General features: G+C 35.9%; 1 protein-coding gene and 1 non-coding gene across 2 annotated transcripts; one reads left to right on the top strand and one right to left on the bottom strand.

Annotated features, from left to right (window-relative positions):
- Positions 1-5,409: 5,409 nt before the first annotated feature.
- Positions 5,410-5,516, bottom strand: LOC133802740 (small nucleolar RNA R71). Its single transcript, XR_009877486.1, has one exon. It is a non-coding gene; the product is annotated as a small nucleolar RNA R71 (small nucleolar RNA).
- A 1,042-nt stretch (positions 5,517-6,558) lies between these two features.
- On the top strand, positions 6,559-7,068 carry LOC133800216 (uncharacterized). The gene has a single exon (XM_062238170.1). The coding sequence runs from the start codon at positions 6,559-6,561 to the stop codon at positions 7,066-7,068; it is 510 nt and encodes a 169-aa protein (XP_062094154.1).
- The last annotated feature ends 14,739 nt before the right edge of the window (positions 7,069-21,807 follow it).

Here is a 21,807-nt window from a genome sequence, read left to right as displayed (position 1 = left end):
ATTAAAATAAGATATTTTAAAGATATTTTACAATGATAATTATTTAAAAATAATAAAATCATAAAATAAAATTTAATTAAACTTAAACTCACTTAATAGAATAATATCATATTAAATATATAATATAATCTGCTGTCAATTAGTAAAAAATTACTTTTTAAAAAAAAATTAGTAAAAAACTTAAATTTAAAATTCACGTATAATATTTAATATTACATTAAACATATAATATATAATCTTTTGTTGTCACTCTTAAATTCAAAAATCAGAACAAACATAAACTTAAATAAAAATAAATAAATTATTTAATTAAAATAAAATATTTATTTAAAATGTATATGACATTAATATAAATTTAATAAAAATAATTAATAAATTCTATAAATAAAATTAAATAAACTTGCCTTCCAAGCTAACTCTATCCGGTATATATATATATATATATATATATATATATAAGTTTTGCTTAAAAATAGGTGGATATTATCAAAGTTATAATATTAAAAATAAATAAATGAAATGAAAGGCTACAATCACTTTCTTACTCACTCCTGCCCACCCCTTCTTTATCATTACATATGGGAGGTGAGCCTCCCTCCCTTCCACATTCACGGCCTCCATTCGACTGCCCTCCCTCACCTTTGAGAGCAATGGCATCAGTTCGACTTCCCTCACTTTGACAGAAGTGGCATCAGTCCGACTTTGACTCTCTTCCTTCCTCATCCCATTTTCTTTGTATTGTAAATGTTATTTATACATACAACAATATATCTAATAAACTATTATATGTTATTGTTTTATTGATGAGAAAAAGAAGAAGAACAATATGTCATGTGTGTTTTTCAAAAAGTGACATAAATCTTGTTTTTGGTAAAATTGCTATTTTTGAAAATAAAAGCCCAACTTGAATACCACCCAAACTCAACCTAAAAACTTTCCACCATTTGACTCGCTTTCTGTATCTAAACTCGATAAAAATTTGAATCTTTTGGAGAGGTTTTAATTCTTATTTCCTCCAACTTGAACATTAAAACTTGAAACCCAAAAAAATCTAACTCGTGTGCACAACATAAACAAAATATGCCTTGGTCCATAAATTTAAAAATATATTAATTTATAATTATACCCCATATCTTTTTTATAGGAAAATTTACATATCATACTTTAATTTAAACCTCATTTACAAAAATACCAGTCCCAACTTTAATTATAAAAATAATGGTGCTTTCTATGCTGAAAACAATGCCTAACCAAATCCTTTACTATGTGGGTTGCAACCTTTTCTTTCTCTATTCTCTTCTCTTCTTTCTTTCTCTATCTTTCTTTTGTTCTCTTTAAGACCTCCACCAGTTACTTGCCCCAGCCACCGTGAAAGAGGATTTGTCAACGATCTCGGGCACTCAAAGTGCATCTCCAGACGATACCAGAGAAAAGCTCACTAGCCGGTCAAAGTTGCCATAGGAATGACTTCAACTGCATTTTTTTTTGGCTAGTTTTGGCCACTCCAAGGTCTAGGGATAGGACTATTGGAATGAGCACTTTGAAAGGAACAAAACCCAACCACCCATTCCTCCTATATCCCATCATTTTTTGACAAGTTCGTAGGTATATCGACCACTTTGTAAGCGTTTTTCCCACGACACCATTGTCTTTTTGGGCTCAAGGTTGGTACCAATACGTTCTACTCCTCGAAGATGTCATTTTGGTATATGACAAGCATATGTTTCTTGTCATTGTCGAATAAGATGATTTGAAGGGGTCAATTTTATGCTTGATTCACATAAAGTAACTTTTTAGTTACTATTTTATTTGGTTAACATAAAATTAATTACCATCCAAATGTAAATTAAATAAGTTAACAAAAAGAGTATTTTAATTTTACATTTAAAACTCACGATGTAGAATCCGAAACAAATTTAAAAGCTATTTTAGAAACCTATAAGAGCAACTTTTTTAAAGAGGCTTGTTTATTATACAATTTGCTAACTTTTATAAAGAAAATGACAAGTAGTTTTTTGGTAACTCATTTTGTTGGTTACTATAAAACTGTGTTAACTTAAGTCATATTTTAAAAAGTAACTCGAATTTCATATGATTCTTTTGCCACTCGAAGTCATATTTAAAAGGTAACCAATAAGTAACTTAAATAGCTATAATAGCAACTAAAAGGTAACCTGCTATTTTTGTAATTATTTTCAAGAATTTTGATATTTGTATTAGTTTATTTTTTCCATTATTTTTTAGCAATTAATTTTAGGGTGGGTATTTTTGTAATTATTTCTTATTTTAGGTGTACTTTTGAAAACCCCTCTCTCTAGTATTAGGTCATGAATTTACAACTTTTTTTTAATAAAAAAATTAAAATTATATAAAATTATGTACATTGTTTATTATAAATTAGGAAATAATTTTTTATTAAAATGATGAAGATGAATTTTTAATAAAATAAAATTTAAATAAAAAATAAGAAGGTTGAATATAATTTTTCAAAATATATTATATAGGTTTATACCAATTTATTTTTATTGATCTAGCATAAATGCCAGGCTTAGCTCTTTGGTCTTAAAATAATACATAAATATCTATGTGAGCTTTTCATTTTGTGATTGCAAAATGTTGAAAGAGAGGTTCTTTGCTTTGTGCTGAGTTAAGTGTTAAAGGTTTATTGTTGTGTAAACCAAGTGCTTAATGTGTGTATTTTCTTGGGGGTAGTAGTTAAATTAACAGATGAGTTCTACAAAATATAAGAACAAAGGAAACAATAACACAAATAACAAAGGTTTGAACAAGATGAGAAGCTTTGGCCAAAACCTTTATTTCAAACTATTAGAGAGTTGCTTGACGTTTTCACAAAGATGGAATAAGGAGTGGGATACAAAAAACTTATGAAATTCACAAGTCAAACAATCTAGAGAGAAAAAGGAGAGTCTTGGAAGGAATGATCAAGTCCTAAAAACTCCAAAAGAAAAAACCAGTTAAATAGGTTAGACCTTTTTAAAACATATCTTGGAGCCAAAAAAATGGAGTATTTTGTACATAGGTGGTGTATTTTGTACATAAATGGTGACACATCGCCACCTATGCGGCGGCGTATCGCCACACATGCAACATGTCAAATTTTTAAATTATTACAACAAAAAGTCGAATTTCATATCAATATTATGTGAAATCGTTAAGTGTTTTTTTGCACCATTTTGTATAGAACACTAATAACTCTAGGAATTAGAGTTATTTTTATGCTTTTAAACTTATATTTTTTTTATCAAGGAAGAGTGATTTGTGATGTTTTGTAGTAGTTTTATTATGTTTTTATTAAATATTAATTAAAGTATGATAATATTAAATAGTATAGTAAAGCTGAGAAAATCTCTAAAAAAAATTGTTGGTTTATTATCTTGATAGGTGATCTTTGAGTTGGAGCAATTTGAGAAAGAATTGAAGTGTGAAGTGGAATCCGAATTTGAGGAATGCTGTGGCATTGTTGTAGCATCGCATCCTGATAAGAACTCTATTTTGAGGGTCCATGTGTGAAGTTTCTATTTTTGGTCTCTAACTTACTTTTTTTTTATTAACTTAATTGGGCTGAAATTAATTGATAAAAAAAATATTTGGGCTTTAGTTGTATCTTGGTCCATTTGTGGTAAAGAGGACAAAAATCAATTAAAAGAAAAGAGGCCCATGTGACTTAGGGGTAGGGGCTGACCTAGATGAAATAGTTGTCTTCTTTCTAAAAGGAGAGACACACGATTGGCAGAGGAATACCCAGCCACTTGGTGCATTTGAAGATACCCATTTTTGGCAGCCATTAAGGTGAAGAAAAAAGGAGAGAGGAAGGAGAAAAAGAAGGAAAAGCAAGAAAATAAAGTCACTTGAGACATCAATTTGGCTTGAATTTCTTACCTTTATTTCTATTTTCTTTCAATTTATTCTCTAAAATTCAGATTATGGATTGTTATCATTTGGGTGTTTTTGAGATTATGAGTATGAGCTAAACTCTAAATAGCTAGGATAATTAGAACTCTAATATGTGATTGTCTTGACACTTTTATATTGATGCTTATGCAATTTGATGTTTACTCATTCAAATATTTATCATGGTTAATGCTTGCTATTGATTGATCACCTTTAGTAGGTAATTGGGTTAATTTTTAATTCTGAAAAGGTTGAAATTAATTGACACACAATTTGAATGGTGCATGCTTGAACTCTTTCAATTCAAGATTGTAGTGATATAGACATATATTATTACCATGCATAGTCTTATGGAATTGATGCTTGAATTAAATCTTTGAAATTGAATTAGCATAGACATATGCGATTTAATTAAAAGATTAGAATCATAGTTCTTTGACGAAAGCCTATGAAAATTAACTAAAATTCTGGGCTAATTGACCACCAGTTGCTGCAGCATCAGTCCAGCATCAGCGTTAGAGTTGCATATTAGGAGGATAATTATTCTAGTTGCCATCATACCATTTGTCACTCCTTGAATCAATTTTCATGAGTTATTTCTTTCATTTGTCTGCATTTAATTAGTATTTAATTACTTAGTCCTTAGACCACAATTTTTTTAATTAATTTTAGTGCTTTTAAATCATTTTGTTAGAACTTAGTTTCACAATTAAAACTTAAGAAAACAATCCTTGTGGATACGATATCTGATACTTGTTACTATATTACTTGTTGTTGACAGTGTACACTTGCACTTAGCTTAAATTTACGCAACAAGTTTTGTGCTAACTTGGGTGATACTCGTGCAATTTTAGGTTTACACAGTGTATGAACGAGAATCAAGACCTTGAGCTACTTCCCATTGATCTAGAAATCAAGGGTACATTTAGAAGAAGGCGAAAGATACAAAAAATAAAAAAGGGAAGTAGTGATGATGGATGCTGAGCAAGGAGCTCAATAGGGAACCGCTCAAAGGGCAGCAAATCAAGCAAGAGCTGCTCAAGAGAGAGTAGTTCAAGGGGGAGTAGCTGCCAATAATGGGCAAAATGCAGTGATTGTGGCTGATGACAGAGATCGTGCTATTAGGCAATATGCTCTCCCCCTCTTCAATGAGCTCAATCCGGGCATCGTTAGACCATAAATCCAGGCTACACAGTTTGAGTTGAGGCCCGTTATGTTCCAAATGCTTCAAACTGTGGGCCAGTTTAGTGGGATGCCAACAGAGGATCCTCACCTTCATCTTCGATTGTTTATTGAAGTGAGTGATTCATTCAAGCTGCTCGGAGTTACAGAGGATGCCCTGAGACTAAATTTGTTCCCATACTCCTTGAGAGACAGAGCTAGAGCTTGCAAGTTGTTACCAATTGGTTTAACTTTTTGCCATCTGATTTTGTGACTACTTGGAAAGAGTTGGTTGAGCAGTTTTTGATGAAGTATTTCCCTCCCACTAAGAATGCCAAGCTCTGCAATGAGATTACTCCATTTCAGCAACTCGATGAAGAATCTTTATATGAGTCATATGAGCAGTTTAAGGAATTGTTGCGCAAATTCCCTCATCATAGCATTCCTCATTGCATCCAGATGGAGACATTTTATAATGGTTTAAATGCCCATAATAGAATGGTAGTTGATGCTTCGGCAAATGAGGCTCTTCTTGCTAAGTCCTATAATGAGGCATATGAAATCCTTGAGAGGATATCCAACAACAACTATTAGTGGTCCACTACTAGATCAGCTACAGGTAGAAAGGTGGCTGGTATTCATGAGGTAGATGCCATCACTTCTTTGGCAGCCCAAGTTTCCTCTATTTCGAATATGCTCAAGACAATGAACATGGGAATGAATCATTCAATAGGGCAGCCTATGGGGAAACAAATGGGGCCCGTGGAGAACATTTCTTGTGTGTATTGTGGTGAGGGTCATACCTTTGACAACTGTCCTTCCAATCCAGCAACTGTGTGTTACATGGGGAATCAAAATAGGAATGACCCTTATTCTAATTCCTACAACCCATCATGGAGGCAACATCCCAACTTCTCGTGGAGTAATCAAGGGGCTAGCCCTAGCAATTATTCTATGCCTCAAAGACTAAATTTCCCACCAGGTTATCCACAAGCACCACAACAAAGGCCACAACAACAAGCAATGCAATCTAGCTCTCTTGAGAACATGTTGAAGGAATATATAGTGAAGAGTGAAGCCATGATCCAAAGCCAAGATGCATCATTGAGAAACTTGGAAAACCAAGTTGGGAAACTAGCTAATGAGCTTAGAAATAGACCCCATGGTACGTTACCAAGTGACACCGAGAATCCAAGAAATGGGAGCAAAGAACATTGTAAAGCCGTCACTTTGAAAAGTGGGAAGGAGTTGGAGAATTCCAAGACAAATTCTGGGCATGAGGGTGAGCCCTCTTCAATCCAAATAAATGAGGAAATTAAAAAAGATGTTGAAATTCCTAGTGTACAAAAATTTGCCTCTGCCCAGAATGCTGCAGGAATGCCGCAGCATCAGCACCCAGACAACTCAATTTCAAAGCAGCCACCTCCATTTCCCCAACGTTTTCAGAAGCAAAAGTTGGATTCGTAATTCAAGAAATTTCTAGATATGTTGAAGCAGTTTCATATCAACATCCCACTTGTAGAGGCACTTGAGCAAATGCCTAACTATGTAAAATTCATGAAAGATGTTCTTACAAGGAAGAGAAGGTTAGGAGAGTTTGAAACCGTGACTCTAACCAAAGAGTGTAGTTCATTTTTGCAAGACAAGTTGCCACCAAAGTTGAAGGATCCTGGGAGTTTCACTATTCCTTGTACTATTGGAGATACTTATTGTGGGATGGCTTTATGCGATCTGGGTGCAAGCATTAACTTGATGCCAATGTCTATTTTCAAGCAATTGGGGATTGGAGAAGTTAGGCCTACTACAGTTACTCTTCAACTAGCAGATAGATCTCTTGCTCATCCGGATGGGAAGATTGAAGATGTATTGGTGAGGGTAGACAAATTCATATTCCCTGCTGATTTTATTATGCTAGACTATGAGGCAGATAGAGAGGTGCCCATTATCTTGGGGAGGCCATTTCTTGCGATAGGAAGAACTTTAATAGATGTGTAGAAGGGGGAGCTGACAATGAGGGTCCAAGATGAAAATGTGACTTTTAATGTTTTTAAAGCTATGAGATTTCCTGATGAGGTTGAGGAATGCTCAGTGGTTTCGGTGGTAGATTCTTTGGCATCAAGGGAGTTTGAGACTAGTAACTTTGATGATCCATTAGAGAGGTTATTGTTGTTTGATTCACACAATGATGAAGATGAGGAGGAGTACTTAGTTTGTTTGGAGGCTAATTCTCAAGGGTTAAGAACAAAAGGCCGATTTGATTCATTGGAGTTGTCATCTAGGGAGTTCAAGCTCCTAAACCATCCATTGAAGAGCCACCTGAGTTGGAGTTGAAAGTCTTGCCATCACATTTGCGATATTCCCACTTGGGTCCACCATCCACTTCACCTGTCATTATTTTAGCGGAGTTGAGTCATGATTAAGAAGAAAAGTTGCTCGAGGTGTTGAGAAAGTTCAAAAAGGCCATTGGGTGGACTATTGCAGATATTCGAGGTATTAGTCCTTCTTTGTGTATGCATAAGATCTTGCTTGAAGATAGTGAAAAAGGTTCTATTGAGGGGCAAAGAAGACTAAATCCTATCATGAAGAAAGTAGTAAAGAAAGAAATCATCAATTGGTTGGATGCTGGCATTATTTATCCTATCTCTGATAGTTCATGGGTGAGTCCTGTACAGTGTGTACCTAAGAAGGGTGGGATCACAGTGGTGAAGAATGAAGACAATGGGTTGATTCCTACTAGAATTGTGACTGGATGGAGAATTTGCATGGACTACAAGAAGCTAAACAAGGCCACTAGGAAGGATCATTTCCCTCTTCCTTTCATTGATCAGATGCTAGACAGACTTGCTGCTATTGCTTCCTTGATGGGTATCTTGGTTACAATCAGATAGCAGTAGCCCCAGAAGATCAGCACAAGACTACATTCACTTGCCCCTATGGTACCTTCGCATTTAGAAGAATGCCCTTTGGTTTGTGCAATGCTCCTGCTACGTTTGAGCAATGTATGATGGCTATCTTTACTGATATGGTTGAGCAGTTTCTAGAGGTGTTCATGGATGATTTTTCAGTCTTCGGGGATTCTTATGATGATTGTCTAAATAACTTGTCTAAGGTGTTGAAGAGATGTGAAGAGACAAACCTAGTCCTTAACTGGGAAAAATGTCACTTTATGGTTAAGGAAGGTATTGTTTTGGGGCATAAGGTATCTAAGCAAGAGATTGAAGTTGATAAGGCGAAAATTGAAGTTATTGAGAAGCTACCACCTCCTAATTCAGTGAAGAACATTAGAATTTTTCTTAGGCATGCCGGTTTCTAAAGAAGGTTCATCAAAGACTTCTCTAAGATCTCCAAACCACTTTGCAATCTTTTACAGAAGGATACACCTTTCCATTTTGATGGAGCATGTTTGAAGGCTTTTCAAGAGTTGAAAGAGAGATTAATTTTAGCCCCTATCATTGTTGCACCAGATTGGAGTTTGCCCTTTGAATTGATGTGTGATGCTAGCGATTATGCCTTTGGGGCTATGATGGGGCAGTAAAGGAACAAGGTGTTTCACTCTATTTATTATGCCAGTCGCACCTTGATAGGAGCTTAATTGAATTACACTATAACTGAGAAGCAGATACTGGCCATTTCCTTTGCTTTTGACAAGTTTCGATCCTATCTTGTGGGAACTAAAGTGATTGTCTACACCGATCACTCAACCATAAAGTATTTGATTGACAAGAAGGATGCAAAGCCAAGATTGATTCGGTGGGTGCTTTTGCTTCAAGAGTTTGATGTTGAGATTCAAGATAGAAAAGGGGTAGAAAATCAAGTGGTTGACCATTTATCAAGAATGGAGCGTGAAGAAGATTCCAACTCTCTTGTCCCCATCAAAGAAACATTCCCCGATGAACAAGTGTTTGGGGTCAACCATTCTCATGAGCTTCCTTGGTTTGCTGATTTTGTTAATTATTTGGCTAGTAGGTTGATGCCACCAGAGATGACTAGCCAACAAAGGAAGAGATTCTTGCATGATGTGAAGTCTTATTTTTGGGAGGAGCCCTTTCTATTTAAGCAATGTGTAGATCAAATGATTAGAAGATGTGTGGAAGAATATGAAATTGAGGGTATTCTTTTCCATTGTCATTCATCTCCTTGTGGTGGTCATTTTGGGGGAGCACGCACTATTGCCAAGGTTCTCCAATCAGGTTTCTTTTGGCCTTCTTTGTTTAAAGACTCCTATGCTTATGTGGTAAGATGCGATTGTTGTCAAAGGGTAGGAAACATCTCAAGGAGAAATGAGATGTCTCTTACTAGTATTCTTGAGGTTGAGTTGTTTGACGTGTGGGGCATTGATTTCATGGGCCCCTTCCCACCCTCATATGGCAACTTGTATATCTTGGTGGTTGTTGATTATGTCTCTAAGTGGGTTGAAGCCGCTGCCTATCCGACTAATGATTACAAGGTGGTCATGAGGTTCTTACACAAGCATATTTTCACTAGATTTGGCACTCCAAGGGCTATCATAAGTGATGAGGGAACCCATTTTGTGAACAAAGTGTTGGCTAGTTTATTGGCTAAGTATAGTTTGAAACATAAGGTGGCTACGACATACTATCCTCAAACCAATGGCCAAGCGGAATTGTCTAATAGAGAAATAAAGGGTGTGCTTGAAAAGGTGGTGAATTCGAATCGCAAGGATTGGTCTGAGAGGTTGGATGATGCTTTATGGGCCTATCGAACAACATTTAAAACTCCATTGGGGATGTCTCCTTATTGCCTAGTATTTGGAAAAGCATGTCACTTGCCAGTAGAACTTGAACATAGAGCTTATTAGGCACTCCAACAACTCAATCTAGACTTGCAACTTGCGGAGGAAAACAGAATGTTACAACTTGATGAGTTGGAAGAAATGCAGTTGTTTTCATATGAGAATGCAATGCTTTATAAGGAAAAGACAAAGAGGTGGCATGACAAGCATATCCCACCCCGTTCATTTGAGGAAGGGCAGCAAGTTTTATTGTTCAATTCTAAATTCAAGTTGTTTCCTGGGAAGCTCAAGTCTAGGTGGTCTGGGCCGTTCACTATTACTAAGGTGTATCCTCATGGGGCTGTGGAATTGAGAGGAAATGAGGGAGGTGAATTCAAAGTCAATGGGTAGAGGCTGAAACACTATTGGGGTGGTGAGGTTGAGCGCAACAAGACCTCACTCACCTTAGTTGACCCTTGAGAAATCATGTTCTTGAGCTACTGTGCTTAAAGCTATATTTGGAGAGCAGCAAATTAATTATATATATAGTATTATGTTTTTGTTCTTGTTTTTCACCTCTTCCCTTCATTTTCTATGTTGTGGATTTGAATAAATTCATGTTCTAGGGTGGCTGTGAGGATCCAGGTAGTTTTATGGGTCAATTCCAGCGAATTTGGACATATTTCAGGTCGGGACTTGGTGATATTTATGGCTGGTTTGCTGATCATTTGAATGCTGGAAAGTTTGGAAGTGATGCTGCAGCATTGGAGATAGGCGAAGCTTTGAGAATTTTTAAGAAGGTCTGGGGAAATTTCATAAATTACCCCCCAATAATTTTTTTTTGACCTATTCCTAATTTCACCCCTCCCAACACTTCCAGCTCTGTCCCAAACCTGAAACCCATCCCCTCCACCACGAACCCAGCCCACCCAAACCTTTGGCCTGAGACCCCTAGCTCCACCTCCTCCACCGGTTGTGCCACCACGACCCCCGAACCAGTGCCACCCCTGCCTCTGACCCGAGACCCCTAGCCACCATGACCCACTCCGTTACATCCACCAGCTCGACCCACGAAGCCATCACCCAGCTGACCCATATCTCCGTCTCCCAAGCAAACCTGCCTCCAACCCGAGAACCCTGCGCCACCCATGACCACGACCCACCTGAACCCCGCGCCCCTAGCCCCATCTCGAACCCACATAACCCGTCCTTGCTGTGAACTTCCCAAACCCACATACAATTGACCCCCGATCCCGATCTACAGAACCGTGACCTGTTTCATCACCAGCCCAGCCAAACACAGCCAGCAACAGGTACCCGAGCCTACATCCAAGACCTATTCAAAGCTCTAGCACTCTCTCGACTCTCACTTGCCATTCAAGATACATATTTGGCAGCTCATTGGTTTATTCTTCATTGGGATTTCAAGCAAATTTATACAAGAACAAGAGTGCATCAACAAGTGTATCCCGATCCTTCAAGGTAACATATTCCTCTTGTTTCATCACTTTAAGCATTGAACTTCATTGTGGCTGAGATTTGAATGACTACTGTTCTTGATTGGTCACTATGCTCACGGCTATGAAGAGATTTATTGTTGTTTTCTGTCCCATTTTTCTTTTTTTGGGCATCTGTTGCAGCTGAAATTTCAGAGGAATTTTACTATACTTTGGGGATATATTTAACTTGATAAGCAGGGGCTGTTGATAAGCAAAACTTTTGGGCTGAATACTATTGTTTGATTTTGTGTTGAGAATGCCTCTGGAAAAGAAGCAAGTCGCTAGGAAGCTTAGTTCTTATGTGAAGTTTAGTAGTATTGAGGCCGTTGATTGCAATGAGAAAACATTTCGCAACCAAATATTTTTAGCAGACAAGGGATTTAATTTGAATAGTGTTGATAAAACAGAAATGCCCCTTTATGTTCGCACTCCTATTGAAGCACTCCGTTGGCAACTCTTTTGTAGCCCTTGCCTTATGCCTGATGATACTATTGTGAGGGAATTCTATGCCAACATTTGGCCCACCCAGTCACCAAGTGTCCTAGTACGCGAAACTGAAGTCCCACTGACATCCGCTGCCATCAATGCTCTGTATAGATTACCGGATATTGAGGATGATGACTATGCAGCCATGTTTCAAAATTGGGATCTGGAGTTTTGCCAACAAGTATTAGATGATCTTACGGTTCCTGGCACTCAGTGGATATCTTCCTCCACCCAAGGTTGCCTCACTTGTATGCGAGAATTCTTATCACCTAAAGCTAAAGTATGGTTCTACTTTTTCCGAAACAGTTTTATGCCCACCATGCATACTTCCACTGTCAATATGGAGCGAATGTTTCTGCTGTTTGCCATCATCGGAGGGCATACCATAAATTTGGGTAGAATCATTGCCCAAGCAATACGCGAGTGTGCCGGTAAGAAGGCAGGACATACCTTCTTTCCCTCTCTAATCACACAACTATGTCGTCAGGCGGGTCTCCCAATGGCTGAGCAATGCCATGAGAAGTATATACCCGGACGTATCACCCATCATGACATCTCCCGCATGTTGCGGACTTCTGATTCATAGAAGCATGGGGCAAGTTCTTCTTTTGCCTCGGATGTAGACCATGAACCACTGGTTGCGACACCAGTTGAGAATGAGGCCCCTTCTATGCCTATTAATGCCTCCTCCTCTGCTGCTCATGTCGTTGACCCTCACCACCGCCATATGATGGAAATGATGCATTTTATGCATCAGCAGCAGCATGCTTACTGGCGCTATGCCTAAGTGCGTGACTGGTCCATTGAAAGCATGCTTGAGCAGAATTTCACCAAGCCTTTCACATTCTTGCCTCAATTCCCGAATAGCATCCTAGCACCAGGGAGAGGAGTTAGCACCGAAGACACTGAGGAAACTAGCGATGAAGATGTCGATGGTGGCGATCAGTGAGAGAAGGGAGTTTTCTTTGTCTTTTACTTTTATTTAGTTTTTTTTGTGGACTGTCTCTTGTTATTGTAATATATTGTTGATGTTGTTCTTTGTTGTGTTGTCTTGGGTAGGAATGAGGACATTGCTCTCTCTTAAGTTTGGGGGGGGCGGGGGGGGGGGGGGGGGGGAAGGGGTGTTGTTTTTATTTGCTATTGTGTCGTCTTACTTTCTTGCAATTTCTTGTCTTAAGTTTTAGATATTTCTTAGGGTTGTTTTATGTTGAGTCTAGAGTCTAGGTTGTATTGGGATCAATTTTTGTAATGGTTTTGTTTAAGTGTGGGGTGGCTCGATGATAAAATTTCAATTGCAAAATTGGTTAACTCTTCTGTATTAGTGAGCCGTTAGTACTTAAAGTTCAACCATAGTGAGATTGTGTCCCAATTGAGTGTGCATAGTTTGACCATGAATCCCTCACCCTAGATTAAACTAAGTATTCATGAAGGTTTAAGTTTTTAGAATTGGCTTGATAATTCCTTTGAGGCGAAATCCTAGGAGGCTTAGTGATTTAGAGAGGATTTAGGCAATTTTCTTGAATCGTTTGAGCTTTTCATGCCTACCGTGTAATTACTATCCCTGGTGACCCAACTTTGAGCTTTTTGATCTATTTTGTTCATATAACCTCAACTTGATAGCTAATTCCATTTTGAATATCCCATTTTTGTTTCTCACCAAACCTTAAGCTTAGTTTGTCTTGGATATTGTGTGAGATAAGTTTGGGGGGGGGGGGGGGGGAGGGGGGGATCTTGAGGTGTTCATAATTGGTTAATTAATACACTTATATGCTCAAATTTGTTAATTGTGTTTATGTCTTATTATCTTCAATGTTTTCATTTTAAGTATATTACTTTTTAGTTGTCTTGTTTTCATATTATTAAAAAAAAAAGAAGAAAAAAAATATAAAAAAATCAGAAAAATATGAAAAAATAGAAAATTAAAAAAAAGAAAGAAATAAATATGTGTTTATATTTAGTAGTGTCAATAGATAAGTTGTTTGTAACCATATTTGAGCATATAGGTGTAGTATTCATAGAAAGAGGGAATTGAGTACTACTGATAAGTTTGGGGGATTGAGTTCACTTGTAATGGGTAGAGGATATGAATTCATTAGATCCAAGGCAAGCTAGGTTTTAATGTTTTCACCTACAAATTCTATATTAATCCATACCTTTAGCCTAGCCTACATTACAACCATGTAAAGACCTATTGATCTAAATCACTTTGCCAACTACATTAGTGGAGAGGGGTTATTGAGTTTAACTTATGAAATCATAGATTAAACCTTAGGATTGTTGCTTAGTTCAATCTAGGGAAGAGGGGTTGATTGGGAAGAACTAATTGTGCACTAATTGGGAATACATTAAAAATTTGGTTGGGTTAGCATCTTAATACTTGAGAAATTTGGCTTGCATATACACTTGAGTTAACAATTTAATCTTTGATTTGAGAGCTTTATCCCCACTCTAATATGACTATTTTAAAATTAATTCCGAGCGTCTTGTCTTGTCTTGTTTTGTTGTGTCATTTATGTTTATTGTGTGTTGTTAGGTAGTAGAGTCATCACTTGGGACGAGTAATGAGATAAGTTTGGGGGTGTGATAACTCTAGGAATTAGAGTTATTTTTATGATTTTAAACTTATATTTTTTTATCAAGTAAGAGTGATTTGTGATGTTTTGTAGTAGTTTTATTGTGTTTTTATTAAATATTAATTAAAGTAGGATAATATTAAATAGTATAGTAAAGATGAGAAAATCTCTAAAAAAAAATTGTTGGTTTGTTATCTTGATAGGTGGCCTTTGAGTTGGAGCAATTTGAGAAATAATTGAAGTGTGAGGTGGAATCAGAATTTGAGGAATGTTGTGGCATTGCTGCAGCATCGCATCCTGATAGCTACTCTATTTTGAGGGTCCACGTGTGAAGCTTCTATTTTTGGTCTCTAACTTACTTTTTCTAATTAACTTAATTAGGCTGAAATTAATTGATAAAAGAATATTTGGGCTTTAGTTGTATCTTGGTCCATTTGTGGTAAAGAGGACAAAAATCAATTAAAAGAAAAGAGGCCCACGTGACTTAGGGGTAGGAGGCTGACCTAGATGAAAGAGTTGTCTTCTTTCTAAAAGGAGAGACACACGACTGGCAGAGGAATACCCAGCCGCGTGGTGCATTTGAAGATACCCATTTTTGGCAGCCATTAAGGTGAAGGAAAAAGGAGAGGAAGGAGAAAAAGAAGGAAAAGCAAGAAGACAAAGTCACTTGAGACAACAATTTGGCTTGAATTTCTTACCTTTATTTCTATTTTCTTTCAATTTATTCTCTAAAATTTAGATTATGGATTGTTATCATTTGAGTGTTTTTGAGATTATGAGTGTGAACTAAACTCTAAATAGCTAGGATAATTAGAACTCTAATATGTGATTGTCTTGACACTTTTTATTGATGCTTATGCAATTTGATGTTTATTCATTCAAATATTTATCATAGTTAATGCTTGCTATTGATTGATCACCTTTAGTAGGGTTAATTTTTAATTATGAAAATGTTGAAATTAACTGACACACAATTTGAATGGTGCATGCTTGAACTCTTTCAATTCAAGATTGTAGTGATATAGACATACATGCATAGTCTTATGGAATTGATGCTTGAATTAAAGCTTTGAAATTGAATTAGCATAGACATATGCGATTTAATTAAAAGATTAGAATCATAGTTCTTTGACGAAAGCCTATGAAAATTAACTAAAATTCTGGGCTAATTGACCACCAGTTGCTGCAGCATCAGTCCAGCATCAGCGTCAGAGTTGCATATTAGGAGGATAATTATTCTAGTTGCCATCATACCATTTGTCACTCCTTGAATCAATTTTCATGAGTTATTTCTTTCATTTGTCTGCATTTAATTAGTATTTAATTACTTAGTCCTTAGACCACAATTTTTTTAATTAATTTTAGTGCTTTTAAATCATTTTGTTAGAACTTAATTTCACAATTAAAACTTAAGAAAACAGTCATTGTGGATACGATATCTGGTACTTGTTACTATATTACTTGTTGTTGACAATGTACACTTGCACTTAGCTTAAATTTACGCAACAAACACTTAACCTTATATTTAATCAACCATAATATATATGTATAAAGTGTTATGTTCAAGAACTTGTAGAAGAAGAGAGTTGTATGTTGTAATCCTATTTTTGATATAGTGGAGAAATGATGTAGGTCATTGGAGATCGAACCAATATAACCTCTTGGAGTGATCCACTCATTGATTCTTAGATTTGCTCATCACTCTTGACCCATAGTGATATTATTTGATCAAATCATTGAATTATTTATTCTTTACACACACCTTTTTTAGGGGGCCCACAACCATTATGTGGCATAGAGGTTACATCTCGTATATGAAACTTAATAGTATACCATATCTATGAATAGCCCTTAATGTCGTATTTCTCTACCGAGACCTGTGCCTTTTATCATGACTTATGCTTGTTACATACCTTGATCTAATACTGTTTGAATAGAATTTCTTGCTACGGTTTGAGCAACAAATGGTGTCCTTCTTGTACCCTTGAATCCACAAGTATCGGCGGAAGACCAAGAAATGACCCGCCCTCATACATCTGTAACAATTACATTGATACTATTATAACTTGCTTGAACATGAATAACTCTTTTTGGTATTCTGCGGACATTTTTACGTGTACTCATATGTCTATTCTTATGTAAACCACTTCTTGGTGATCATTCTTAAATATGCTCATTAGTTTTGTGATCTTTTCTTTTATCTTCCTATTATGTTTACTAAGTGTTTGTGCAAGAAATTGTTTTGTGTGCACTTGTGTGTTCTTGAGTTTTGTAGGTGCTTCAAGGAGCCTTAGTGTTGTGGGTTAGCTTACCACAACATTTAAAACTCTCTACTACCTTGGTGTTGTGTAACGTTGCTAGTGTTGCATCTAGTGTGATGGTGTAGAGAACTCCTTTGTCAAAACTCTGCATCTCGCATGGTAACACGTTGTCGTCAATTCTTCCATTTCAATGAGAGTATCCTATTTTAAATGGTCTAAATCCATATTCTCTGGGGCTTTACTAGCTTATACACGTACATTTCAGAGGTAATCAAGCCACCTTTTATTGTAGACCTTTGTTAATATTTACTAGCTAAAAGTAAGTGAAAAATAATGAGAAGTCTAATAAAGGAGCTCTCTATGTCGTTGCACTAGCTGGAAACACTATTTGTGTTGCTCGAGTTCCACATGAGGGTAAATAAGTTCGCCTCGTTGCTGTAGGTTGGCCGCAGAGATTGTAAAGGGTATTATTGATGGTGTGGAGAAGGTGGAAAGAAGAAAAATTTGGAAAAAAATCATATCCCAATTGGATAGCAGCAAGGAGTTAAAAATATGAGGATGCGATTGTTGTTACCGAGAAGCAAGGTGTTAAAAATGATATGGATGATGTAGATAGGGAGGCGAGTTCCTCTCCCTTCCTCATCTATATATATTTTGCAACTCTTTGCTACTCAGTAAAAACATGGTTTTTTTTCCTCAACTCCCTTATTTTTTTGCTTTCTCCACCTTATCCATATTATTTAAAAATCTCTGCTATACCTGGTTTCATTAATGAAGCGAACTCGCCTAATTACCCTTGTATAAAATTGGTGCAACATATCAAGTTCCAATTAGTGTGACAACATAGAGAACCCCTTCATCAAAACTCTGCACCTCACACAACAATGCGCTATCATTGATTCTTCTATTTCAATGAATGTTTCCTTCTGAAAGTGGTCCAAGTTTATATGCTTAAGGGTTTTTACTTACTAGCTCATATATGTACATTCTAGAGGAAACTAACGCACCTCTAGCTCATATATGTACATTCTAGAGGAAACTAACGCACCTCCTATTGCCAATCTTTGTTGATCTCTTCCAATTAAAAGTAAATGAAAAATGATGAGAAGTTTTTAAAAGAGTTTTTCTTAGACATATTATAAACCTTAGAGCAAATTGACATGAGCCGCTCAGGAGAGGGTGAAGAATTGATGACAATGCGTTATTGTGCGATGTGAAAAGTTTCAACAAAGGGATTCTCTATGTCATCGCACTAATTGGAAATGATGGCTGTGTTGTGCAAATTTTATAAGAGGGTGAAAGAGTTTGCCTCCCTATTGTAGTTAGGTAGCAGATAGATTGCAGATGATATGAATGGGGTGGAAAGATGCCAAAATGATGGAGTTGGAAATAAAAAACCTTGTCATAGTTGAATCGTGGGAGTTGTAAATGATATTTATCGGCATTGTGTTAAAATATAATATAATTTTTAATACTATATAAATATGAGTAATGCTAGACACACATTCAAAGGGAAATTTCAATTTTTATGCTTGATAAAAGTTATAATTACAAAAAAATGCTAGGCATATTAAAAATTACAAAATAATGCTCTATTTTGGCACTTTACCCAAAATGCCCTTTCCACTTCTTCGACCTGGTTCGATGGTGCTCGATGCCAGCTCGATGAGACCTTCAAAATCATGATTTTTCATGAAAAATGACTTTGCTCGATGGTGGTTCGATGGTAGTTCGATGGTGGTTCGATGGTACTCGATACCAGCTCGATGAGACCTTCAAAATCATGATTTTTCATGAAAAAATGACTTAGCTCGATGGTGGTTCGATGGTAGTTCGATAGTGGTTCGATGGTGCTCGATGCGATTCTTGTAAGAGACATAATTTTTCACTCGGGTGTCCGTTTTGGGTGATTTTTTTTTTGATTTTGGGTATTTTTTCAAGATATACACGTTTAACATGTTAATATGCACATTTGGGAAGTTTAAAACTTAAAAATATACCAAAAGATGTCTTAAACATGAGGTATGTTTGAAATTTTGTATTTTTACAAGTGTTACACTTCACAAATGTTCATATTAACATGTCCAACGTGTAGATATTGAAAAAATACCCAAAATCAAAAAAAAAATCACCCCAAACGGACACCCGAGTGAAAAATTATGTCTCTTACAAGAATTGCATCGAGCACTATCGAGCACCATCGAACCACTATCGAACTACCATCGAACCACCATCGAGCTAAGTCATTTTTTCATGAAAAATCATGATTTTGAAGGTCTCATCGAGCTGGCATCGAGCACCATCGAGCCACTATCGAACTACCATCGAACCACCATCGAGCAAAGTCATTTTTCATGAAAAATCATGATTTTGAAGGTCTCATCGAGCTGGTATCGAGCACCATCGAACCACCATTGAACTACTATCGAACCACCATCGAGCAAAGTCATTTTTCATGAAAAATCATGATTTTGAAGGTCTCATCGAGCTGGCATCGAGCACCATCGAACCACCATCGAGCAAGGTCGAAGAAGTGGAAAGGGCATTTTGGGTAAAGTGCCAAAATATAGCATTATTTTGTAATTTTTAATATGCCTAGCATTTTTTTTGTAATTATAACTTTTATCAAGCATATAAATGGAAATTTCCCCATTCAAATCACATACAAAATTTATACACAGTGATGTTTTTGTTATGGTTTATGTCCTAAAAGCATGTAAACATATATTTTATTGATTTAAATAAAATTACAATTTTATTATATTTGAATGTTATAATTCTTGTTTGAATAATTTGTATAAATATCAGAAAATTCCATATTTATTTATGAGGATATGATCTTGTATTAGTACGAGAGAATTAAGACAATATATAATGAATAAAATAGTCAGTAACATATTAAAGTATGAAATCTTTAATGAATAGTTACTAACACAGTTTACTAAGCATACATGAAGCAAGTACTCTAGATTCAGATTATTGATGTGGATAGACATCTTGGTAAATGTGTTGTATATAATAATGATTATATATGATATGACTGATATGAATTAATTATCTTTCTAAACAACCGCTTGTCATAAAGATTTCACTACAAAAAACGGCACTTTTGCGCCGGCAAAACCTAGGTAGTTATTGCCGACGCAATTTTGTGCCGGCAAAGGACCGTGACGTACCCCCGTCGCTAATTTCACTTTTGCCGACGCAAATGTAATGCGCCGGTAATGGTATCTTTTGGCGACGAAAAAATGCGCCGGGAAAAATAAGGATGCGCTGGCAAAATTTTTTGTCACGTTGTTGTGGAAAACACTTTTAGCGGTGCAAAAATGCGCCGGCAAAAGTTGACTCTTTTAATGGCGCATTTTTGCGCCGGAAAAGGTGTATATATGCAGTGAGGATTGAAACTTTTGCCAATGTAATTTTGCGCCGGTAAAAATATTTTTTAAATAATATTTTTGATTAAATTACTAATTTTATTTTCAATATATTAATATTAATTAATAATTTTTGATTTTAATATATTAATAATTATTTAATTTTTTAGTAATATTATTTAATTAGAAATAAAATTAAAATTAAAATTTTATAAATAAATAAATAAATAAAAATTACAACTATTAATATTTATTGTCTCCACCAAACATGAAAATATAAAAGTAGTTTAGTAAAATAAATGTCTCATAAATTAAACTTTAAATAAATAAATAAAAACTTCTACAAATGAGTACTGCCCGCCTCATCATCCCCGCCCCCATCAGCATCATCGTCCTCGTCCAGATCCTGGTCTGGTAAGTCAACAGTAAAACCAGGAGCCAATTCACCAACCTGCTTCAACAAAGCATTGAGCAGGAGATCTTGACGCCGTTGACGACTTTCAAGTTTAGTATTATGCTTTTTTAGGTTCTAATTTTCTAGCATAATGTCCTTAGTTCGTTGCAAAAGGCTGTCCATTTCAGGTGGAAATTGCCCGGACATTTGAGAAGTTGACGAAGATGCTGCCCTCTTTGCGCCAATTGCCTTCAATCTAGGCAACCCCCCAAACCCTTTCTTATAACGTGAGCGGGGTCCAAGGACATCCGTGACAATATCCATATTAGGCGGGAACTAACCGTCGACATTATCGCCGATACAAGAAGCAACAGATGATACAGGGGTCATACTCTGCGATGCTCGACGCTCGGTCATCTCAGTCTGCACAATAAAAAGCACGTATCTCGAATTCCAATATAACATTATTTGAAAACCTAACTTATAAATTTTTAATATAACAACATATAAAATATAACTTTATTATCTATCTGCCAACATCCTATCATTAATGACTGCAGGCCAGTGATTGAAAAAGAATGTAATTAATTTTGTTCCCGTATCAGGGAGCAAGTGGGCTAAAGTAAATTTGGTCATGAAAATCCATATCTGAATAAAATTCATGAAGATGTTGTTGATATATACGGTAAGTGTAGTTAATTCCATTAATGGGGAATTTACGTCTCCAAACATATACATCAACTACATTTGCATGTCTTTCATTCAGATATGGATTTTCATGACCAAATTTACTTTAGCCCGCAAGCTCCCTGATACGGGGACAACATTAGTTACATTCTTTTTTTTTATCTTAGTCCACAATCATTAATCATAAAAATATTGGCACATAGATTATAAAGATTTAATTGTTAAAAATTTAATTAATAATTAATAATTGACAACAACCAATTAATAATTAATATTTATTAATTATTTACTAAACTTTTTTAAAGTTAAATGATCATAAATTAGTTAAGGTTATGCAACTTACATGTTTTGTCACCGCTGCATCACTAATCCACTTATCCTTCTTCTTGTGGAGGTGCTCGAATGTGTCGACCATGCTCGGGAGCTCGCCAGTAGATGGGTCCATCTAAAAAAGAAAATTATTTAAACATTGTGACATTTATAATATTTTCGTAAATGTAAGGATATAGGTTATTATAATTTACGTGATCATAAACATGGGCAACGATGGATTTGGAACCGTGTCCTCCTGGTATGGTCATTTTTGCTCGAGCTTCTTTATTTTTCTTCGATATACGCTTCAAACAGAAAACAGTACTCATTAATCTAGATTGTAATTTTATAATTAAAAATTAATGTAAAATCTATGGCATACCTGGTGAGAATCAGAAGCCCAAAAATCACATAGA

The sequence above is a fragment of the Humulus lupulus genome, chromosome 9 (assembly GCF_963169125.1).
Source record: "Humulus lupulus chromosome 9, drHumLupu1.1, whole genome shotgun sequence".
NCBI classification, from domain to species: domain Eukaryota; kingdom Viridiplantae; phylum Streptophyta; class Magnoliopsida; order Rosales; family Cannabaceae; genus Humulus; species Humulus lupulus.
This window is presented reverse-complemented; position numbering and strand designations above follow the sequence as displayed.

Coding starts and splice junctions, on each gene's coding strand:
- LOC133800216 (XM_062238170.1), top strand. CDS start 6,559: ATGTTGAAGCAGTTTCATATCAACATCCCACTTGTAGAGGCACTTGAG.